Source organism: Vicugna pacos, chromosome 6, assembly GCF_048564905.1.
Source record: "Vicugna pacos chromosome 6, VicPac4, whole genome shotgun sequence".
NCBI classification, from domain to species: domain Eukaryota; kingdom Metazoa; phylum Chordata; class Mammalia; order Artiodactyla; family Camelidae; genus Vicugna; species Vicugna pacos.
Window position 1 is genome coordinate 2,521,934 of NC_132992.1, and position 23,774 is coordinate 2,545,707.

A 23,774-nucleotide genomic window follows, 5' to 3' on the forward strand; every position below is an offset into this window, starting at 1 on the left:
TGAGTTTCCCAAGTAAATTCTAAGAGAGAGAGAGAGTGTGTGTGTGTGTGTGTGTGTGTGTGTGTGTGTGTGTGTGTGTGTGTGTGTATTGGGGAGGATGAGCAAGGAGGAAGAGGAAATACAAATGAGAATGCTCTAAATATCAGTCCCACCAATGCTCCTTTTACTTCAGAAACTTCTTTCCTGGATCTGCAGTGGTGAATTAACTAAAATTATCTTCTCAGCTAATCACCCCCAATCTCTCACATCAGACACTGTCTGGTGGTGTTCAAATGAGAACCCACCTAGGTGGTTCTGTTTTATACAGCCTTCTGAGATCCCTAAATGGAAGAATAGAGGGTAACATAAGATCAAAAGGACAAGACAGTGACTTGAATAACTAAGCGAGATGGTCAGAGTTGAAAGAAGCCACGTGGCCCACCTAAGACGAAGGCCTCATGTAACAGAAGAGGGTGGGGCTTCCGCAGTCCTACAGGGAGACCCCAGGAGCTCGCGGGCTGCCTCTGGCTCTGCGGCAAGCCCTTTCCAGCCACCATCCCTGCTGCCTCTTTCACAGGGAAAGCGTGGTTTCCATGAAAGGTGTTTGGGATCTGAAGTGGCTAGTGGCACAGGGATGGAGAGAAGGGAGGGGTTCCTAACTTGAGGGTGAATTTAGGAAGGTTATTTTGCTTGCACAGGACATTTTGTATTTTTACTTTTTTTTTTTTTTACCATTATAGTTACTTTTTAGGTAAAACAGTAACTCTCTCTTATTGAAAGCTTACCATGTGGCAGGTCTGTGCCGGAAGCTTTATATTTATTATCTCAAAGCCACTCTCTGAAGTAGTTATCATCAACTCCATTTCATGTCACACAGCCATGAAGTAGCAAACTGGGATTCGAATCCAGTTGCTAGCAGTCTGCCATAGTGCAAAGGGATCTGTGTTTGCACCTGCCCTCAGTGTGCATAAATGGTCAATATGGGTCAGACTGGACCATCCACATGGGATGCTAAGTCTGTATCAAATTTATGAAAAGTGGTAGAGTGGATATCTGTTATTGGCTGCCCGGTATCTTTGTCCGCAAGTTCCAGGTAGTGATATCCCAAACTTCCTTTCAGGAACTGTCCCTAGCCTATTCTTAGCTATGCAAGTTGATTGAGAGTGACTCCACCCTCAGATCTAAGCACGAGCCCCTGGTGAGCAAAGCCATACCCTGGCCACAGTGATTGTCTCAGGAGGAGCACATGACCCAATTAGGCCAATGAGGTGTCAGGAAGCACTTGCTGGGTTCTTCTGAGCAAGAAGCTTTATGATCTTCTGACAATGCTACCTGGTGAGATGTTCTGTCTTCTTATGATCTTGACCAAGGATAAGCTCTAGGAGCTACTTGACCAAGGACAAGTTCCAGGAGCCGCTGGCAGCCCATGGTGCAGCCTTGAGGACAGTCAGCCTTAGGATGGAGCGAACATTATGCACAGTGCAGAGGGCAGACGGTACTGGGTGGTGTTGAGCCTTGTTCGATGCCAGCGTCAATCTCTGGGTTTTCAGTTAGCTGAGATAATACATCCTCTTTATTTTTAAAGCCATTTTGAGTTAGATTTCTTGTTACTTGAACATTAAACATGTTAAACTGATACGAATGGGTGGGCCACACCGTGCGCCCACAATCTGTGCTGGACATTTAAGTCAGCAAAAGCTCTGATCGCTCTGTGCACTGGTTATTTTCATTCTGCAAATCAGTAGTGAAGTTTTCACTCATCCCTTTCCATTTAGACCATTAGCGATCGTCCCTCTTTAGAGTGCAAAAATATGCTGAGGGGATGGAGAAAAAAGTGAAAATGTCTCCAGCAAGTCGTAAACTACTTCCCACACCTACTTAAAGTTTAAGGACTGCCTTAATACTCCATGTTTAATTGTTAATTGAGAATTTAAAAATCGAAAATGCCAACTTTGCCTTCGATGAGATGGAAAATTATGCTGCCGTAGAAGGTAACATAATGTAAAACAGCCAACATTACCAAGGCACACAAATGTTTTTGGTATGTAAAATTGCTTTGTAAAATATTTGCTCCATCTGCTGAAAGCGGCAAAGACAATTTTCCCGTGATCGCTAATGGCCCATTTCGGCTGTGTGGCAAGTGATTCGCTGTGGTGGCGGCTCTCATTAAACAGAATGGTGAAAATGCGGTATATAATTCCATACTTATGTAGCATCATCCACGCGCTGCTTCTCGAGGAGTCTGTCCCTCATTATCCAGGCCTCCACCTTGCACCAACACGCGGGCCTAGCGAGTTGATTTGACTCGAGAAGCGTTTTGTCCAACTGAGGCACATATGTCGCGCCTCCATTCCAAAGCTCAGCACAACTGCTTCACCCCGACCAGAAACGCTGGCAAGGTTCATTCCCTTTCAACTTCTCAGCTCTTAAACTGCTGTTTCTTTTTTCCCCTCTCCACGGGGGGCCATGATTTTCTTTCTAGGCTCACCCCGTCGCGCCGCATGCTGGGGCTTTCAATAGATAAAGATTAAGCATTTCTTGAAGTTCTTAATTGAACTTTGCACATACACAAAAGCAGGAAAAATTCTGCCCCCCGTGGGCCAAAGCCGCTACCGTAAAAACCCGACAAGCGCTGCCTGCCCTCGGTTCATGGTGCGTGTGGTGGTCTGTGATCTCTCCTTAAAGGAGTTGTTTACACTACAACCCGAATCACTCCAACATCTGCTGAAGGAACAATTAAAAATAAATAACCCAGGGTGGTTTAAAAAAAGAGGAATATGTTTGTGTTTGGGGAATGATATTAAAAAGTAGTTACAACAGCAACTGGCAGATTTTTAAAAGGTATTTTTAATGTTAGCAAATGGGCGTAAAGGCAATTATATTAAACATGACTGATGTCAAGTAACAACATAGGACCGTTTTCAAGATTACACAATGTTTTAAAGCAGAAACCATGCAGTTTAAAAATCAACTAAGTGGATGTGGCCATAATTATTATTATTGAAAACAGGTTTCTTTCTTTCCAGTTAGAGAAAGATCCCTGGCTGAGAAAACTGCATAGGCTGAAAAAACTCTTTAATTGAAAAATAAACACGAAAGAAAACACATGTGCCCTTTGGACTTGGTTTTTCATTCAAGTGATGGGGGGAGAGGGGTGAGTTCGTGGAATGAAATGAGAGACCATCAGGAGAATCTGCACTTTAATTGTATACAAAAGGCCTGGGCAAGCACATGCTTTTCTTCGTCAGAGTGAAGGGCTGCACCTTCTTTGATATTTCCATACGTACAGACGTATATTTTTGAGGCAGATGTGATAACGCTATATATTTACCATCATCTTTTCCTACGGGCCATGCTTATTAAAATACCAGGGTAATAAATCAGTGAATTCCAAAAGTGAGGATGTTTTTTGTTTGCTCTGGCACAATTACACTGAGGTCCGGGTCTTCTCAAGGGCATCCCTCTCTCACCGAGGGGCAGGGAGGACAGACGACCAGAAGCAAATGGCGCGGTTGCCGGCAGAGGAGAGGAAAACTCATTCTGAATCGGTTCCAAATACCCGTGCCTGCTCTGTGGCTTTCAGCAAAACAGATCTTTCCCAGAGAACTCCAACGGGGACTTCCTGGATGTGAAAACACTAACCAATTCTCGTTCCTCTCATCTTTTGCTTTATTCCTTCCTTCCACGCTGTTATTGCGAAAAACTGGCAGTTAAATTCAATTGATTCAAAATCTTCCGGATCCATATGGCCGCCAACCCTGGAGCTGAGGCGACGAGAGCGCCTCACTGCTGTTCTCAAGCATTTGCCTCTCCCCTGGTCCCCAGATGGTGGGAGTAACATTTAAACCTCCTTTTCTCTGCCTCGTACAATAGACCTTGGCACCATTTCAACTGTTTACTCCGGTAATTAACAGCTCTGATGCCACAACAATTACAACTCCTACACTCTCACCACAATAATGCTATGAATTAGTGAGAGCTAATGGCTGGAAGGTAGAGCGTTTCCAGACTGTGAGATCTGTGCATTTTTAGAATAAAATAAAAGGTACAAACAGCACGCTTGCAGTAGACAATGATTACCTAGTAATTAGTTTACACAAAGCTTCCTATTTAATGGCAAAACGCTGTAATTAACGTGTGACAGAAAATCAAAGGGTACTTTGTAAGCATATGAAAAATTAACACTGCAGGCCCATAGCTTTATGTACTGATTAGAAGCATATTAAATCAATAGGACACACAAAACAACAGCTTGTATGGCTGATTATTATAGGTCCTCGGAAGGGGGACTCAGCTTTCATTGAACTTGGGGAGGCAATTTGCCTTCTCCTGTCATCGTCCTCAGGCACAGAGAAGCACCTCAAACCCAGCCCGGGCAGCTTCGTGAAAATAACCGTTGAACTGGAAGAAAACGTTCTAAGTCATTTTCAGAGATAAGGAAAAATATGTGAATGATGAAGACTTCCCAGCGATTGTGGTGACGTGCTGCTACATTAATTAGAAAAGACACCAACTGGAACCAGAAAGTGAAGCAACCGGGTTTCAATCTTGTGGTCAGAGTAATCTCCACTTTATCGGGTCAATGCCTCTTCGTTCAACATATGGAAAGTTCAAATCACTGGAGTTATTTTCTACATTCAAACGATAAGAAACCAGGCTGCTATCAAGGTTTATTCTTTTAAAGGCATCCTCTGGGTACGTCCCTGGGTGGGCACCACTGGCTCAACATTCTGTATCCTCAACAGCCCCAAACCTATAGAATGATAACTGGTGCACAAAACAATATTCTGGAAGCCTACAGGATGCTAAAGGATCTCCTGAATCATCCTTAAAAGATTAAATCGCTTGTTCAACATTACCTGCAATTAACTGTAATGCAATTTTATGTTTATATTAATAACAAGTAGCATTTCTTGGAGTCTTACGTGCTAAGTACGTTGGGAGCCGATTCACAAGGGTTATCTCATTTAATTCTCACCACCTCCCCAGGAGACAGGTACTAATATTATTTCTCTTTACAGTAAAAGAGATGGAGGCTGGGAAAGCTAAAGTGATTTGCCCTTGGCTCCCTGCTAGTAACCTCAGTCCGCCTCGGCTATGGAACCCACGAAGCCAGACCACCTCCTATTCATCCTGAATCTTCAGTTGTTCAGACTAGCCTCTTCCAAACCTCATTCTGCTTAAAAGGGAGTTCACCGTGTCAGCCTGAAACATGAGACGAAAAAATGACAACAAATAAAATATGTGGTTGCTTATCCAAAAAGCCATATTTAAATACCATATTTTTAATGCTACATCTGATTGTGAAGATAGGCTATTTACTCCAAGCTCTGTGAGAAGTTACAGGCTCACTAAAGTGATCATGCTAGTGTATCAAGTTGAGAAAGGCATTGAAAGTTTGTCATCCCCACAGACGATCAAAGGGTGATAACTAAAACTCACTCTTACCCATGCACATAAGTAGGTTCATGAGGCCGTTAGGTGGCAAAGCTGAGTCTAGGGACACCTCGCCAGGGCTCCTGCTCTGAAATGCCAGGTGTGTGTACTGACGGCCTCCTACCACCCAGCCTGCTGGCAACAGCAACTCCCCTGTTGGCCAGGAAAGGGAAGAAATCCTAGAGCAATAGCTGCTGCCTTCCAGGGATGTTTGCGTTTCCCACGTCTCTGCAGAAAGCAGGAAATCTGCCGCGATGGGGGAGGGCAGCTGGCCACACTGGCAGGGACCTGGGGGAGAATGCTACTCCAGGGCTTGCAAACAAGGGGTCTTTTCTAAACGGATTCAGCTCGGTGCGGCCAGGGCACTGGGCCAGGAGGAGTGGACGTGGGCTCCGAGCCAGGTGCAGGTGGTTTACCAGCTCTGTGAACTTGGGCAAGTCACTTAACTTCCCAAGCATCAGTTTCTCCGTCTGTAAAAAGAGTGATGATACTGTCCGTATCAAAGTGGTGTGGAAGTAAACGAGTCAAACTTCGGGGGTTTTCTGAGATCGAATAAGAGTGCATGTGAAGTGCTGAAATGCCTGGGACCCAGCAGGCATCCTGCAGTCGCCCCTCAGTATCTAGGGGGGTTGGTTCCAATACTCCCATGGATACTGAAAGTTGAGGATGCTGAAGTCCTACGTGTAAAATAGCACCACACATTTGGCCCTCTTTATCCACAGGTTCCGTATCTGCTGATCCAACCAACTATGGATCGAATATACAACTGTACGATGCTATTATTATTATTATTATGGAATACAGGGAAATGTCAAGACCTTACAGTGTATTCATGGATCTACAAAATGCTTAATCTCATGTCTAGGCCAATACTCTGGCAACTACTGAATACATAAAGATAATCTAAGAAGTTGAAATTTTAAGATATAAAAATAAATAAATAATCTTTTCATGTAGTTTAATGATTAGGGGAACATGATTCCCTAGATTTTTTTTTTTTAACCTAGAAAAACCTAGATTTTTCTCTTAATACCAAGATGTTGTGTTTCTGATATAAAATACAAATAATGAGGACATGAAAAAAGAATCTCTTGCTAGTAATCAAATAATAGCAATTAAAAGAGGCATTTTTTATGGCCATACTGCCCAAGACAATCTACAGATTTAACAAATTACCCAGGACATTTTTCACAGAACTAGAACAAACAATCCTAAAATTTACAGGGAACCACAAAAGACCCAGAATTGCCAAAGCATTACTGAAGAAAAAGAATGAAGTTGGAGGAATAACCCTCTCAGACTTCAGACAATACTACAGAGCTACAGTAATCAAAACAGCACGATACTGGCATAAGAACAGACATACGGACCAATGGAACAGAATGGAGAGCCCAGAAATAAACCCACACCCCTATGGTCAATTAATCTTTGACAAAGGAGGCAGGAATATACAACGGAGAAAAGTCAGTCTCTTCAGCAAGCGCTGTTGGGAAGATTGGACAGCGGCATGTAAATCAATGACATTAGAACACAACCTCACTCCACACACAAAAATAAACTCAAAATGGCCTAAAGACTTAAATATAAGACAAGACACAATAAATATCCTAGAAGAAAACATAGGCAAAAATTCTGTGACATAAATTTTAGCAATGCTGTCCTAGGGTAGTCTACCTAGGCAATAGAAATAAGAGCAAAAATAAACAGATGGGGACTAATTAAACTTACAAGATTTGCACAGCAAAAAAAAACCATGAGCAAAACAAAACAACAACTTACAGGATGGGAGAAGAATATTTGCAAATGATGCGACTGACAAAGGCTTAATTTCCAGAATATATAAACAGCTCATACAACTTAATAATAAAGAAACAAACAACCAAACCCCAAAATGGGCATAAGACCTAAAGAAGCAATTCTCCAGTGAAGACATACAAATGATCAATAGGCACATGAAAAAAATGCTCCATATCACTAATTATCAGAGAAATGCAAATCAAAACTATACCAGTCAGAATGGCCAGCATTAAAAAGTCCATGAATGATAAATGCTGGAGAAGGTGTGGAGAAAAGGGAACCCCCTACACTGCTGGTGGGAATGTAGTTTGGTGCAGCCATTATGGAAAACAGTATGGAGATTTCTCAAAAAACTAAAAAAATTGACTTACCATATGATCCAGTAATCCCACTTCTAGGTATATATCTGGAGGGAACTCTAATTTGAAAAGCTACATGCACCCCAATGTTCATAGCAGCACTCTATACAATAGTCAAGACATGGAAGCAACCTAATGTCCATCAACAGATGACTGGATAAAGAAGCAGTGGTATATTTATACAATGGAATACTACTCAGCCATAAAAAAGAATAAAATAATGCCATTTGCAGCAACGTGGATGGACCTAGAGATGGTCATTCTAAGTGAAGTAAGCCAGAAAGAGAAAGAAAAATACCATATGATATCACTGATATGTGGAATCTAAAAAAAAAAAAAAGAAAAGAAAAGACACTAATGAACTCATCTACAAAACAGAAACAGACTCACAGACATAGTAAACAATTTTATGGTTACCAGGAAAAGGGGGTGGGAAGGGATAAATTTGGGAGTTTGAGGCTTACAAATGTTAGCCACTATATACAAAAATAGATTTTAAAAAAGTTTTTCTGCTGTAAAGCACAGGGAACTATGTTCATATCTTATAATAATCATATCTTATAATAATATAATATATAATAAGTATGTATATACATGACTGGGACATTGTACTGTACACCAGAAATTGACACATTGTAACTGACTGTACTTCAATTTAAAAAATTTGTTTAAAAAGAGGCATTTTTGACATCTGAAATGAAAGTGTCAACAGTTCATAATACCCAGTGCTGGTAAGGTGGTGGTAAAACTAGTAGGCTTATTCTCTGCTACTGGCCTTGGAAATTAGTACTGCCTTCTTAGAAAGTAGTATGGCAATATGTAACAAGAATGGTTTTCCCCTACAAGTGTGTCTTCCTTTGCTTAAGTCTTTATTCCTACTACATGAAAAGAAATTCTCCCAACTGGGAAGTAGTTGTTTGTTTGTTTATATTAAGCTGTATGAGCTGTTTGTATATTTTGGAAATTAAGCCCTTGTCCTTTGTATTGTTTGCAAATATTTTTTTCCATAGATTGTCTTTTGGTTTTGTTTATGGTTTTCTTTGCTGTGCAAAAGCTTATAAGTTTGATTAGGTCCCATATGTTTATTTTTGCTTTTATTTCTTTTTTTGCCTTAGGAGATTGACCTAAGAAAACATTGCTACAGTTTATAGGGAATGTTTTGCCTATGTTATCTTCTAGGAGTTATATGGTGTTATGTCTTATATTTAAGTTTTTAAGTCGTTTTGAGTTTATCTTTGTGTATCATGTGAGGGTGTGTTCTAACTTCATTGATTTACATACATCCAGTTTTCCCAGCACCATTTGCTGACGAGACTGTCTTTTCTTCATTGTATGTTCTTGCCTCCTTTGTCAAATATTGATTGAGCATGGTGTATGGGTTTATTTCTGGGCTCTCTTTTCTGTTCCATTAATCCATATGTCTGTTTTTGTGCCAGTACCATGCTGTTTTGATGACTGTAGCTTTACAGTATTGTCTGAAGCCTGGGAGGGTTATACCTCCAGCTTTGCTCTTTTTCCTCAGGATTGCTTTGGCAATTCTGGGTCTTTTGTGATTCCATATAAATTTTAAAATTATTTGTTCTAGTGCTCTGAAAAATATAATTTGATAGAGATTGCATTAAATCTATAGATAACTTTGGATAGTATGACCATTTTAGCAATATTAATTCTTCCAATCCAAGAGCATGGGATATCTTTCCATTTCTTTGAATAATCTTCGATTTCCTTTATCAGTGTTTTATAGTTCTCACTATATAAATCTTTCACCTCCTTCATCAGGTTTATTCCTAAGTATTTTATTATTTTTTGATGTGATTTTTAGAAGGGATTTTTTTAGCTTTCTCTGTCTGATACTTCATTGTTAGTATAAAGAAATGCAATAGGTTTCTTTTGTTAATTTTGTATCCTGCTGCCTTGCTGAATGTTTATCAGTTCCGGTAGTTTTTTGCATCAACATAGATTTTTTAAATGTAATTTCAGCTTTTCAGCATTTGTTGAGTCTGTGATTTTGTTTCAACTCTCAACTGCAACTAGTCAAATAACTCTGGTCCTCAATTAGATAGGCAGACAAAAAGATGATCTTTATATTAGATCTTTGAGTCTACATTGAATCATGCCTACATCCAAAACCAATATCTGCATAGGATGCAAGAGAATCTTAAAACAGTTCAAACTCCCATAAACAGGACTCTTTTTAATCTGTTGCCTACAACATACCAATGAGAAAAATCATGATATCGTGTCATAAACTGCTATGCAAATGATGCTATTTGTAAGTATTAACATAATTTAGTGCTTACAGTCATATTCTCATTTCTAATAATTCTCCCAGAATGGAGTCTTTCTCTGGACTCTTAGCCTGCAGGATAGTCTTTCATCAAGAAGCTGAAATTTTTAATAACCTGCCAGCATATGTTTTGCATGTGCCAGGCTAGGCGTGATGACACAACATCTTCATTATCCAAAAGGAACAGGTCTACAAACTGTAATAGGACATTAAAACATGCCTGTGCTCATAAAGTAACGCTTTGATGTCTAAATGTGCACCATTACGATGGTCTTCTGGAACAAAGGATAATTCTAATCCTAAATTCTCAATAGCTACCCTCAATGGAGACTGCAGCTCACTCCACTTTGATTTCACTTTGAAGGCAAAAGAATGCCAATAGTCTCCTATTAAAAAAAAAAAACTATTCAAAACTACTTTATTTTTGGCTTCTAACCATACCATGGCCATAGCTAAGCACAGGTCTCAGAGTGTAACAAGATTTCTGAATAATTATTCTTCCCTAAGTTTTAAAAGCTGATTTAGATAGATTATTAATTATTGAAGTTTCACATTTAACAACATTAACAATAATGACAAATGTATTTGCTGACAAGTTAAAATTGTGCAAGAATTGAAATTAAATAATATATAGTCAGGCTTCTAAGTGCAAGTCAACCAAATGCCAATATTTGAAATTTTTTTGAAGTTTAAAGACAAACATTTCAAATGTATCATAGTCTAGTGTCAGGAGTGTTCTTTAAAAATTATTGGTTTGGAATATTGAGGACAGTAAATTCTTTGTACACTGCATTTCACTTTTTTAGATTTAAAAAGTTCCACTTTTTATATTTTAATCCCCATGGTTTTGCTTAAAAATTTTTTTCTTATACAGGATGAAGTAAAATCCAGTCGAAAGAGAACACAAGAGAAACCTCTGTGGGCTTCAAAATTAAATACATTTTCCTTGTTTCATTTTTTTCTAGAAGAGTAATTCACTTTGGTATCCTTTAAATAATATGTAAAAAGCTGGCCATGACAGGTACCGCATTGAGTCCCTTCACTGATGGAGGGGGAAGAAAAGCCCAGAATAGATCACGGGGAGAACAGGAACATTTGTCACAGGCAACTCTCCCTTCTGACTGTTCTCTGGATTTATTCGTCATCTCCTTTCACAAGAATAATGTGGTCCTCTCTTACGACGTGCCCCTCCCTTTCGCTCACTTGTGTCCTGATTCATATACTTCCGTAGTGGGATGCTCAGAGCAGATGCAAATCACCGCGCAGCCCACCACTACAGATGTCGCTGGGGAAGGAATCAGTTAATAGAATTTGTGTCTGGATTTTCCTAATCAGTTCTGCTTTCGCCAGAAGGTCAGCCAAAACAGAGACGTGAGATGAAGAGAAGCCAGGAGAGTTGAGGCCTTTGGATGCAAAGTGAGGCAACTTTGAGAATGGCGGGTTGAATTCAGATAAACCATATAAAATTAATTATTAAGCAAGCTTTAAACAGACTAAGAAGTTATACAAATCATCTTTCCCCCAACATACATGGAAAAATCTACACACGTCAGTCATATGCTAAGACTTTTTTTTTACCTATTATTCAGTTTCTGCCTGGAGATTTTCTTGCTAGAATGTATTGTTTTCTCAACATCTCACAGGGACCAGCAGTTACATAAATTTCCTTGAATTGTCTTCAAAAACATATGACTGCTGACAGAATGCTATTATACATTAGCTTCCAGGTGACAAACATTCACTAATAGAATTTCTCTCTCATAATAAAATACAGCTAGCTTAATAACAACAGTTGTTCGAAGCATATGATCAAGATTCACTTAGAGCAAATGATTAGATCTGTAATTCTATTTGAATATGGTAAAAAAAAAATTACTTCCTAATCATCATAATCAATTTGAGGACTTCCTAAGAAGGAACATTTAAAATAGCCTAGTCAACCTCATTAACTTTGTATATAAGAACTGAGGCCTCGGAAAGTAAAAAGCTTGCCTAAGGTCTCACTGCTGGTAGGTGACAGGTCTAGAAGTAAGCGCCTCATCCCCCAGCTGAGCCTTTTGCTTCATCTCCTAACTGTGCTCAGGACACTTCCGGTTTATGCCACCATCGAACACTCACTTGTGCCCATTTCTTGCTCCAGTCTTCGCGGCCGTATCTGTGACTCTCCTTTAGGACCCACTTGTAGCACTTTAGGTGGGAAGGAATGTCACAAAATGCAGTCCCATTTCCTCCAAACTCGAAGTCCATTTTAAAGAGCCAGCGTTGGATTTCCAGGTGATCGACGATCAGCTGACTCCCCTGTTCCATCATCTGTGGGGCCAAAGACACGGCAACATTTAATACAGCTGGTCTCCTGGATTCGTTCTTACTGTGTTAACTTAGTCATGGTACTTCTCATGTGTCTTAATCTCAGTCTGTTCATTTGGCTATCTTTTAAAGACAGATTAGAAGAAGTTTTAAGTGATGTATACATGATGTAAAGAAACACTAACCAATGGGACCAAAGACATGTTTAAAATATAATCTTCTTTATGAAAAATTATGAAACTGTTTTGCTGGCTTTTGAAGGCAAAAGAAAAAAAATCTGTGAATATCTGTAATTGAACCTTGGTATTGTTTTCTTTCTTTTTCAGAGAATTGTGTGTTTACTTATTGATTCTTCAAATGATTTTTTTAATAGTTTCAAGACTATAAAAAGTTACAGTTTTGAAAACTTTAACTGTCTGGAGCTTTGCAGTGCTTTTAAAGGCTACAATCTTAAAACAGTTAATTTTTTTCCTCATTAGCATTCATGAAATACCTTTGTTTGGTCAGTTGACCGAGTGTATTATATGAACAAGACAAAGGAGGTAAAAACATTTATGAAAGCAAGTTTCTTGGAATATACACCTATCCTAATCTTATTTGAAGCTATATTCCCTAAAGACCTGGGCTCTATCACATGGACATTGCAAAGATAGAAGTTTAAGATCTAATATCTTCATCATCATCATCATCATATCTAACATTACTGATGTCTCAGTAGGACCTAAGCCTTGGCTAAGCTCTTTACATGAGTTTTCTTATTTAATACTCACAAAAATTTATCAGGTAGGCACCATTATTATTTTCATTTTGTGTGCAAATATCTGACTCAGCTAATTTAAATAACTGGTCCACAATCACACAGCACTGAGTGGCAGAGCAGAGAGACTCCACCAGGCTGCTCTGAGTCCAACACCTAAGCTCACTCTCTCTCCACCGTCCTGCCCATCTCAACCTGCAGGGAGGTGGAGGAGAAGGGGGAGGTGGAAAACGAAGTCAGCAAAAGGGAAAGCAACTTTCCTAACGGCCAGTGAGCCATTTGGGGTAAGTTTGAATCAGGCAAAAAGTCTACCGCATGACTACTTAATTATAAGTAATATGCTTCCAGTAGAGCCTTGGTGAAAAATAACTCATTAGATCACAAAATGATTTTTTTGTTCGTTTTTTTTCCATCAGGCTGTCCAGTTTATACATCACAGAAAGAAACAAAACAATAGTAAGCATTCTCCCCTCTGAGCCTTGGTCACGCCGTGCGCTTAAGAAGGCCTTTGCAACACTGTTCTCTCTCCTTCTGATGAGTTTTTGTTCACCAAGTGGATTTTTTTTTTTAATTAGAGAGTGTGAAAGGACTCAAGATTATAGTTCTGTTGAAATCTGGAGCTGGAAGATTACAGTTATTTTGATTAAAGGTACAGTCGGTTCTCCTGAGTTGGATCTTCCTAGCAAATCTTCCTGGGGATGTTACACAATAGAGCAGTGTGGAAGTCACACCAAAACAGGCATATTTGGGATCTCTGGAAGCCCTGTGCAACCATGGGGTATTCAATTAGGGTGAAAATGCAATTGCCTTAGCTCTCTAATTATCAACTAGTGTGTGTGGATAATTTGGGTGTTTCAATGACAAGTACTCTGGTCTATACACCAGATGGCTATGAGCACGGCCCAGGAATATTTTTAATGTGCCTCCCAAAGTTTCTGCCCTTCTTTCTCGAATGTTGTGTTGAGAAGGTAGATTCTATTTGTTGTATTATGGTCATATTGTTGCAGAAGTAGAAATGGTCTTTGACCTGTTAATATCTAATAAAATTCTTGTAGTGGAGAAAGGAAAGGTGTTCTGGCACAGCCTTTTTCATTGTGTATTTGGATGTATTGTATATTTGGAGGTTTCAACTACTAACAGAATTATCATCTGTTTCTTCCAAATCCTATTATTTGTTGCTTCTGAGAATCCAATAAATGGGCTCCTGTTGATGGATCCCCTACAGTAATGAAAAGGATCAATAGTATCGTAAAGACTGCACCACTGGAAAGAATTATGTGCTATCTTTAAGTGAAAATTGAACAGTGCTTTAAAATAGCATCGCCATTTTTGATTATTTAACCAAAGCCGTCGATATTTCATACGGGGCACATGCCAGAAAGAGAGCTTGCGTGGTTACTTTATGGATCAAAATAGGAAATGCTCACTGTGCTCAAGTTGGATTTTAAAAATAAAGAAATAAATAACTTCATCATAAACCAAATGACTCCATGCTATTTCCAAACGTTTATCATTTTCTATTTGAGTCTGTCTGCCCCAAAGATGTAATATAATTTTAATCGCCACTCCTTTTATACTGGGGTAGGGGCAGAAGTCGAAAAACATCTACTACTAAAACCCAGCTGATAGTTGGGCATGTTTATTAACCTAAATTAAAATAATCACGGCTTTCTTTCACCAGCTTTAAGTTTATGAGGCACATCGGTGAAAAGTCAGTGTTATTAACTCATCACTATCTGGAAATTCGAAATGCTGACATGCTCAGATAGATTAGTCACTCTCTGGGAGAATCTCAGTGGAGTGTTTCAGTTCTTATGACCTCGGACATGTGGTTCCCAAACAAGTAGCGCAGACCTCAGTTGCTACTTGGTTTATTGTGGTATGATTTGCACATGCCACAGGTGAAATGACACCCCTCAAATCCAATTTGTCTGTGAGGAGAGGGTTTTCATCCTACTTCTGAATATCAGTATTAGAGGGAGGTTTTGCTGCATTAAATGTGCCTGCATCTTTAGCTACAATCACCATACAGAGTTCTAAAATATTTCCTAGCAAAGACTGGGGACGAAAGCAAGACTCCATGTAAACACTGCATGTACATTTTAAAGTTTTGAAGATTGTTTAATGTAATGCCCACATATGAAATCGCATCATTTAAAAATACATTGCATTTATATTGTCTGTCAGCCTAGTATTCTACAGGGAAGCAGAGGTAAGCAATCCACTTTTTTACCTTCAAATTCCAGTGGAGTTTAATGACAATGGGAAGGACACGCCAGTTCAGGGGGAGCCCCTCTTTTCTACTTCTATTCAAATTGCCTGTGCCTTTTCCAGACTCTGCCATCTTCCGTTGTGAGCCCACGTATTGCCCAAGAACACTCGAGCAAGATGAAACACTGCAGGGCAATTTAATCACTGATATCTTCAAACTAGTTTCTGAAAAGTATGATTTGTTGAAAGGCTTGATTTGGGGGCTCAGGGGCTATGAGGTGCAAGCACCGTGATCAGGCCTCTGAGAGAAGAGGTGTGAGCCCTGAACAGTGTCCCTCGCAAACACCCTCACTCTCCACAGGTCTTTCGTTTCCCCAGAATTGAGTGCCTGGGACCGCCTGTGATGGGCTCAGAGTAATGGCTAAGAGATGTTCTGAAACCGAGGTTAGGACCTGTTAACAGACATTTGCTTCTGTTTTCTTTATTGTGAAAGATGGAAGTTAAATAGGAGGACACCTGCCACAGCTAACTCAAAGTGGCTAACTCCTAGTTCTCTACTGGCTGATCTTGTGTGGCTAATATTATAGTTCTCCAAGTAGTTATGGCCCTAACTATCCACTGGAACAATGCATAACCATAGCCTCGGACCAAGGCAAAACCCAGAAGCAGACAGTTCTCTTCCCGGAGCCATTTTACTTCCCCTTTCTGAGCTCTCCCCCTCCTTCCCATACGGCCCCTTCCTGGGGAGCCGGGATATTTTAAAATAGAGCCACGGATGTCTGCAGCCTTCTACCACGTGCCCTCTGCAACATGACTTGACAGAAAGGCTCACTCCCTGGTACTTTCCAAACCTGCTCCTTTTCTCCAAAACTGATGCCCACATTTCTGCTAAATGACTAGCTAACTGAGAAGATGATGAACTAATCCACATTAAAGCCATAAATATTGATAGAGTAAGACATTCAATTCCTTCATCCAAATGGACAATACTTTGGAATTTCCAGGCATCTTGGCAAGGCCGATAGGAAGATACTTTGAAAACATGAAGGCCTAAAGTAGATCCCACCAGACCAGCTCACGTCTTCCACAACAGTCGTCATTGGGTAGGGTTGGCTCCAGAAGACCTGAAGTTCCCGCAAGGTCAAGAGGATGGGAAGTACTTGAGCAGAGCCTTGCTTGTCCACCCCACATACCTGCTGGTGACCATAGATGTTACACGCTCCAGGAGGGACGGGCACAGCGGCGCTGTCAAAGACCCGTTTACTTCCGGACTTGGTACTGTAGAGGTGAGCCAGCTCAGGCTCCGGGCCCAGGATGGGTGTGTTTAACATATCCGCCACGGCCAGATCATCTCTATGCAGGAGCCCGCCGACAATGTAGGCTTCCTTCCCTCGGATGAGATTTTTTATTCTTTTGATCGCCTTGGGACTGTACATCAGGTGAGTGGCCAGGCACATATGCTGCTTCTGCAGGGGGCAGAACATATTATTCTTGTTAAAAGGTGTTCTTTTTGTCGTCCATACACCTAATTTATCACGTAGCGCACAATAAATGCATTATTAATAGCAGGCTGGGTTATGACCTATCCTGTTGTTTAGCAGTTTAAATTGATAAAAGCTGTTGGGGTGAGGTTCCATAATCGCTCACATCTTTAGTGTGCTGGAAATAGGCTCGCTGGGAGTAGAACTAATTACTACACATCTGTATTTATTTGATCCACGTGGAATTATCCTTCTGTCAGAAGGAAAAGAAGCTGGCGGCCCTTGGATAATAGTGATTCATCTCTGCAGCACTTCTGGCATGGTTTAACGCTAAAGTGTCTGGAAAATCAATACAAAAAATGAAGAAAAAAGGCCTGCAGTATTCTAATCTGGCAACTCTTTATAAACAATTTGGTAGGAAAAGGCACTTGACTTGATACTCTCTTCCCAAAGTTCTACCACAAATTCCATTTCAGAAACTCCATATTTTTATGATGGTTATCATGGTTCTGAACCAACGCTCCAGAGATGATTCAGGAATGGAAAGTATTTGAGAATTTCAGCCACATTCAAATTTCTTTTCCAATGGAAACTCTTTTTACTTTGGACTCTTTAGACCAGCTCAGCCATTCATGTGACTGTCTCTTTCAGTTACATAGATAATCCCGGCGCGTCTAAGAGGGGCAGAGGATGAAGACAGATGGTCAGCACACAGCAAAACTAATGCAGGCGTGCCTCTGTGCTCAAGGAGTGGGGACACAGATGAGTACAATTAATGCATAACTAATCCAAGGCAGAGAAGTGCCTTGGATATCATAAGCACTTAATGAATATGAGCTTGTATTATTGTTATGAAAGAGGCTGGGGTTGAGGTGAGTTTTGAAGGAAGGGTAGCAGTTGATGAGGTGGGGATGGGCGTAGCCTAGGATAGACTATGAGACCCAAAGAGCGTGCTCACTTCCTCCAGAGAAGAGGGCATCGTGGCACCTGAGAAAGTGCTGGAGTCAAACATCTCTGGCTCTGAGTCCAGCTCTGTCCCTTAAAAGCTACCTGAATTTGGACAAATGACAGACTCCCTGAGCCTAAGTTTCTCCACCTGCTAAATGGGAATAAAAATACCCAATTGCTGGGTTGCTCTAAGGATAAAATAAGACCATGAATGTAAAGCACCTATTATAATGCATGGCATTAAGTTGATATTCAATAAATGGTAGTAATTATTATTACAGAGGAGACTCTTTTTAAAAAAATAGTCATTAAAATGCCATGCAAATAATATAGTGCCACGTGTGAGAGAGTCCAAGGGGTTTTGTAGACCAGCGCCTCCTCCCCCAGTTTGAGTCAAATTATCTACTCAACATGGCACTGAAACGTGGAGAAATTTGGGGGGAGTGTCAGCTGTGCCAATTTGCAAACTGTTGGCGGGTATAACTGCTGAGTGTAAGAGAAGGAGACTGAGGAGAGCCCCTGGATTTCAGTCCTGTCTAAATTTGTAACTTGCAAGTCGATTTAGCAAATTCGATCTTTCTGAGCCTCAGTTCCCCCATTCAGATGAGAGGTTGAACTAGAAGCCTCTAGGGTCCTTCCAGCTGTAAATAACGTTCCCGTTAAAACCATAATAGTAACAATAAACAATAATGTTTAATGGGTACAGAGCTTCTGCTCGGGATGTTGAAAAAGTTTTAAAAACGGACAATGTGATGGTTGCACAACAGTGTGAATGTACTTAATGGCACTGAACTGTACACTTGAAATTGTCAAAGTGGTCAATTTTAGGTATACTTTGCCCAAATTTTTAAAAGACAACTGAGTTCCTCTGAGAAGAGGACTGATTTGATTTACCCCACTGAGCCCTTCCTTCAGAGTAAGTGTTCTAGTCTAAGCTCCTCGGATCTATGCAATATGCCTTTTCTATTATAATTTAAATCCATTTTCAAAACCAACTTCTGAGAATGCAGCTCTAGGAAATCCAGTGCTCCATTAGACCGTGGCTGGTGACAGCACCTTGTGAGTTTGCATTTCCCATCTGATCGATCACTGTTTATCCCCTTTGTTTATTTCACTTCTTTCCTTTCCCTACAAATTATTCCAATGAAGAAATGTGGAAAAACGGTATGTCTGGGAGAGCTGGCGAACTGAGTCACAGTGTATGTGATGGGCTTTCCAGGGTACCTAGAAGAACGTTTCAGGGGGGGCAGTCCTCCCATGTTAAGTTCATAAGGTCTCAGCATTTCGACGGGTACTCTTTCATTTGATCCATGCAACACTGTACCAGTTAGCAGTCTCTCTTTCGGAGACGAGGAAACTGAGGCTCGAGTGCTTTGCCCACAGTCACACAGCTGTTCAACAGCAGAGGTTAGATATTAGCGCAGGTTTCATGCCATAGCTGCCATGATTGCTCCCATTTTACAGGTTGAGTAGTGAGGTCTGGTGGATTTACGAGGTGCGATGAGGGGACGGCAGATGCGGCAGTAGAACCTAATGTTCAAGTTCTGAGCACATTTCCGGCCAGGATGGATTTCTGTCTCCTCTAGGGTTGCTTGTCTTTATTGGCAAGAACTCTACCCGACTCTAGTATGTCATCTGTGGGCAGCCTTATTCTTTAGGCAAGATGACATCACAGTATTGTGCTCAACGTGTGTTTAAAAAAGATTTGAATGTGAGTGAGTGATGGCAGAAGACACATTACTGACCGCAGGCCTTTTGTGACCACTCAGAGAAAATCGGTATCATCACATCCAGGCAGTGGATTAACACTGATGACAAAAATCTAAAGCGTTCCTAATTCCATAACATTATAGCTACATTTAATTTATCACCACTAATTCCTTCTGGGACCTGAGATAAAAGGTGCTGTTTAGGATGTCTTCATAAATATTAAAATGTTCAGAAATAGACATGATGACTTTATAACAGCATTTCTTACCATTACAGATTCAAACACTGTATAGTGACTTGGAGACACGTACAGATTTTTGGCACACTTTAGAAAAACCTCCTCAAAGCCAGCCGTTTGAATGAGAATCAGCACTGATACAGTCTTTCAAACCCACTGGAAAGAAATAAAACCATAACCAACCACGAGCAGGAAATGTGAGATGAGATTGGAAATGTGGTTTGAAAGCGAGAGTTTAATTTTTATATTGTAGAAAGTTGATTGCCTGTGAATGATTAATTACTCAAATCATTTAAACTTAAACTATGAGAAGTATTAAGTGCTTAAAATATTCCAATATTCCTTGTTTGTTTCTATCCGCAGAAACGCAGACCTACACTATGCATATGCCTCGGTGCGTCCGTTAGTGCCAACTGCCTGCCTCCTGCTTGGAAGTTGAAGAGCAGACTCTGAGGATACAGGTCTCAGGGAAGAGGACTCCAGAGCTGGAAGGCACTTTGAAATGATCTAATCCATCACCTTGTTTTATAGATGAAGAACAGAGGGCCAGAGTGGTAAAGGGGCTGGCGCAAGGCCACAAGCTCACCTAGGAGCAAGGCAGTCGTTCCAATTGGGTTCAGACAGATTTGGGTTCGTACTCTGGCCCCGCTAGTATCTTTGGACTAGAAAATGAATGCTGGTTTCCTCAGCCGTAGGACATTGACAATTTCTGTCTTGCTGCAGTGTTCTGAGCATCACATGAGAAAATGTATATTAAGCATTTGATAAATGTTGGTTGTTCACTCAATTTCCTCCTCCCAAATCTAGTGCCCCTATCCCATTCCATGCCTCTTCAGTGTGTTCTGGCATTTCAGATGTGCAGAAACTTCTTACTAGCAGCTACCAGGCACTAGCTCTGGTTTCCGGCTGAAGGAAATTGGGAAATTAGCCACACATTAATGATGGTTCTTTTCCTTCTTTGCTTCCTAATATCCACAGTGACTCTGACGTTGAGGCCAAGGATTAGCTAGGAGGCACCGAACCAGTCCTAGAGTTGCTGGAGGACGTTGGGAAGTTTCTAAGATGACAAGTGGCGATGATTTGTCCCTTGCCTTTCCTACTGCTTGTCCTGCCCCTGCTTTTGCCCCTCTTTTCTGCAGCCAGAGTGGTAGCGATGAAACAGAGCAAGGCCGAGGGCTTTCCAGGGGAATACTGGGGTATCCAGTTATGAAAAAATAAAATCTTCATTTTGGTAGAAGAGAGTTCAAAATCACTGAGTTTACCAGCAAAGTAGAAATGCTGCAGCTACCCGCCCCAGTGCTGGCAGGCCTTTTTGTTTTTTGTGGTCAAGTCATGGTGCATCTGACGTGTCATGGGTGGTAACTCAACACACAGGTGGTTCCTACGTGAAGCATGCAATCAATTTTTGTGGCCAGAGATAGATGACTTTGGTGCATCCGACTTGTGGGTGAACAGAGTTGTCTTTATCAGCAAATTCAGACCCTTAGATTTTACAAAAAAAAAAAAAAGTCTCCTCAAAAATACATAGTCCATTAGGTATTAAAATGTTGGTTGTTTACCATGGAAGTTTAAATTCTTGTTGAAACATAGGGAAATTCATGTCAAGCCATCTCTTGCACTGCTTTATTCTAGAATGCTACCCCCATGGTTCCATGAATTTCCCAAAAGCCCTTGTCTAGGGATGGGATGAGAGTCCACTCAGAGTTCATTCGATTCATTACAAATCCGTTTTTTTAAAAAGTTTAAAAAAATCTGAATCTTGTTTATCATGAGCTAGGTGATATGGTAAATCAGGCCAAATTGCCCTGAGGAAAAAAAATCCATGGAGTAACAAGAAATACAGTTTGGAAATCAGAAAACAGGAGCTTTGGTCTAGATTTGTCCCTTACTAGCTTTGTGATCATACGCAGACCCAGCCTTTCTCTACCTCGGTGTCCTCCACACAAAATTTAAAAACAAGCAACCGTAGATGTTATAAATTCACCTACTTGATGGCACAACCCAATAACTACAATTAGGCTTCCGCTACGGAGAAACTGGGCAGGGGTAGCTCCACTAAGTCTGCAAGTTAAACTGGGATATTTATTTCCCACAGTCCAACTAGTAGTGTAATCAGTAAAGCTGTTAAACTTGCAATAATATTTCACTGATGTGTACCAGAGCGTTGCAAGTTATAAAATTTCCAATTTAATTTTACTGCATCCCTGAAGCCGTAGTAATTAGGAGACAAACTCACAGTGAAGATGTTTATAGCTTCAGGGGTGATAATTTTGAACCTGTCCTGCAGGTCACTTCTGTCCTCCAGGTCCCCTGATCTGACAGCTGCCTGTAGACTCAGGATTTTATTGTAATACAGCAGTAACTCATCATTCATTTGATTGGCGCAGATGTAGATGACGCTCACATTGGCATCTAAAAAACAACAGGCACAGTGGTAATTACTGGTATAAAGGTAAATGAGACCACGAACTCTGGCATCGGATTGATGCTGTGCAGTTTAAAATAAAGAGCATATCCAAAAGCCACGCTGAAGTTAATTTAGATTGGTTTTGTACAGATCTTAGCAATTCAACTGGCTTTTTTTTTTTTTTGCACTTTAGCATTCCTCTAAAGAAAAGATAAATAATGCCACCACCAAAAGGAGACACAATGGTTCCTTCAGAAGGAGGGCTGTAAGGCACCGTGGAGGTGTACTTTTGAATAATACGTAGGATTTAGCCCCAGAACTCCCATTAACATCAATGGGAATCGCATACTGCTTTAAAAATATCCCATTAACTTCAGTAAATTATAAAACAGAGCTATTAACTTTAGAAAGCTGCTGGAATTGCAATTTCTTATTCTGCCTGGACTTGGCAGGGCCGAATAAGGGAACGTTCCGTCCAAATAAAACGGTCTGATTATGACCACAGCAATGATTATTTCAGGAAAGCAACCTTTTCCCTGCTCTACTCCCAAAAAGGACTGTATTACTTAAATAGGACATCTAGTGATTCTTGGTTTAAAGGAAACATTATCTTAAAAATCTAACTGTTCTCCTTTGTAAGATGTGCCTCTTATTACGTGTATAGAAAGAAATCCTAATTAAATATCCCATCCAAATGGAATAGTGAGATGAGATTACCCACTCCCAGCTGCAGAATATTTTAGGGGGTATGGACAGGAAATCCGCAGCCAATGGAGTCACTCAACTCATTTGTAACATAAGGGACTGATCAGCAGAGGCAAAGCCCTTGGCTCAACATGAAAGGAAATGAAATACAGGACTCAAAGCAATGAGAGGTTGCCATGAGGAGCAACCGTTTCACATGTATGGACAGCCAGAAGCCACGGCAGAGGGCGGTGGACACAGTGAAGCATGCAGACCGGGTGCCCAGGGATGTTCAGAGGAGGGAGCCCCGTGAAACGTTTCCTTGGGCAAGTGGGGCCAAGAGGGGATTTTAAGACTCCTCTGTTCAGTTTGACGGAGTAGACAGAGCACAGACTGATTAAATTCTAGCTCAGCTGCCTAGGGACTCTGGGCACATTATTTAACCTTTCTAAGCATTGGTTTCTTCATTTGTAAAATGAGGAGTAAAGTCACCTGGGGCACAGAGTTTGGGAGAGTATTAAGTGAAAGAATATATAAAAGGCACGTGGTGCAGTGCCTGGCACATACTAGGTGCTCAGCGAACAGTACGGAGGCCCCGGTCTGCTCCTCAGCCCGCCCTGACTCGGCCAGCCAACAGGGCCTCCCCGCCCCAGCCTCCACACTGACACTCCTTTCAGTCAGGGCCTCCAGACTTAAGACGATGAAGCAGCGTCCTCTGTTGCGCCAAATCTATTCATCTCATCTCTCCAAACTCTTCAAAGGCAAGGTGTATACTTTCCCTATAATTTCCCACACCCCGGTGCAGTGTGGAGTGTGCAGGAGCCACTCGGTGAACACTCGCATGTTGACTGAAGGGGTCTGGGAGAATGGAGAGATTTGGGAAGTGGGAAGTCTCACACGATTAGTGAGCCCCACGGCATTCAGGAGAGATCTCCTGTGGAGATGAGCATCTCGTGGCTAGAAGCCATGTCCTCTGAGCTGGCCCGGAACTCCATAAATGCAAGTATTTAAATGACTCCTATTTAACTTTGAAACCAAATTGCCATGTGACCCTTAAAATAAATTAACTGAGGAGACACTGGTTAAATAACTTGTATCCAACTGCTGAATGATCAGATTCGTTATCCCAAATCTAGTGTTTCCGAGAAGACACTAGTGTCTTACCAAACTATT

The 23,774-nt window shown here is 40.9% G+C and overlaps 1 protein-coding gene across 1 annotated transcript in view; it reads right to left on the reverse strand.

The window, feature by feature from the left end:
• Window positions 1–23,774, reverse strand: part of IQCH (IQ motif containing H) — a 184,206-nt gene that overhangs the window by 55,939 nt on the left and 104,493 nt on the right. Inside the window, 3 exon segments of the mRNA XM_072962195.1 lie at window positions 11,977–12,168; window positions 16,327–16,599; window positions 21,747–21,922. Of these exon segments, the coding sequence (XP_072818296.1) occupies window positions 11,977–12,168; window positions 16,327–16,599; window positions 21,747–21,922 (641 nt within the window).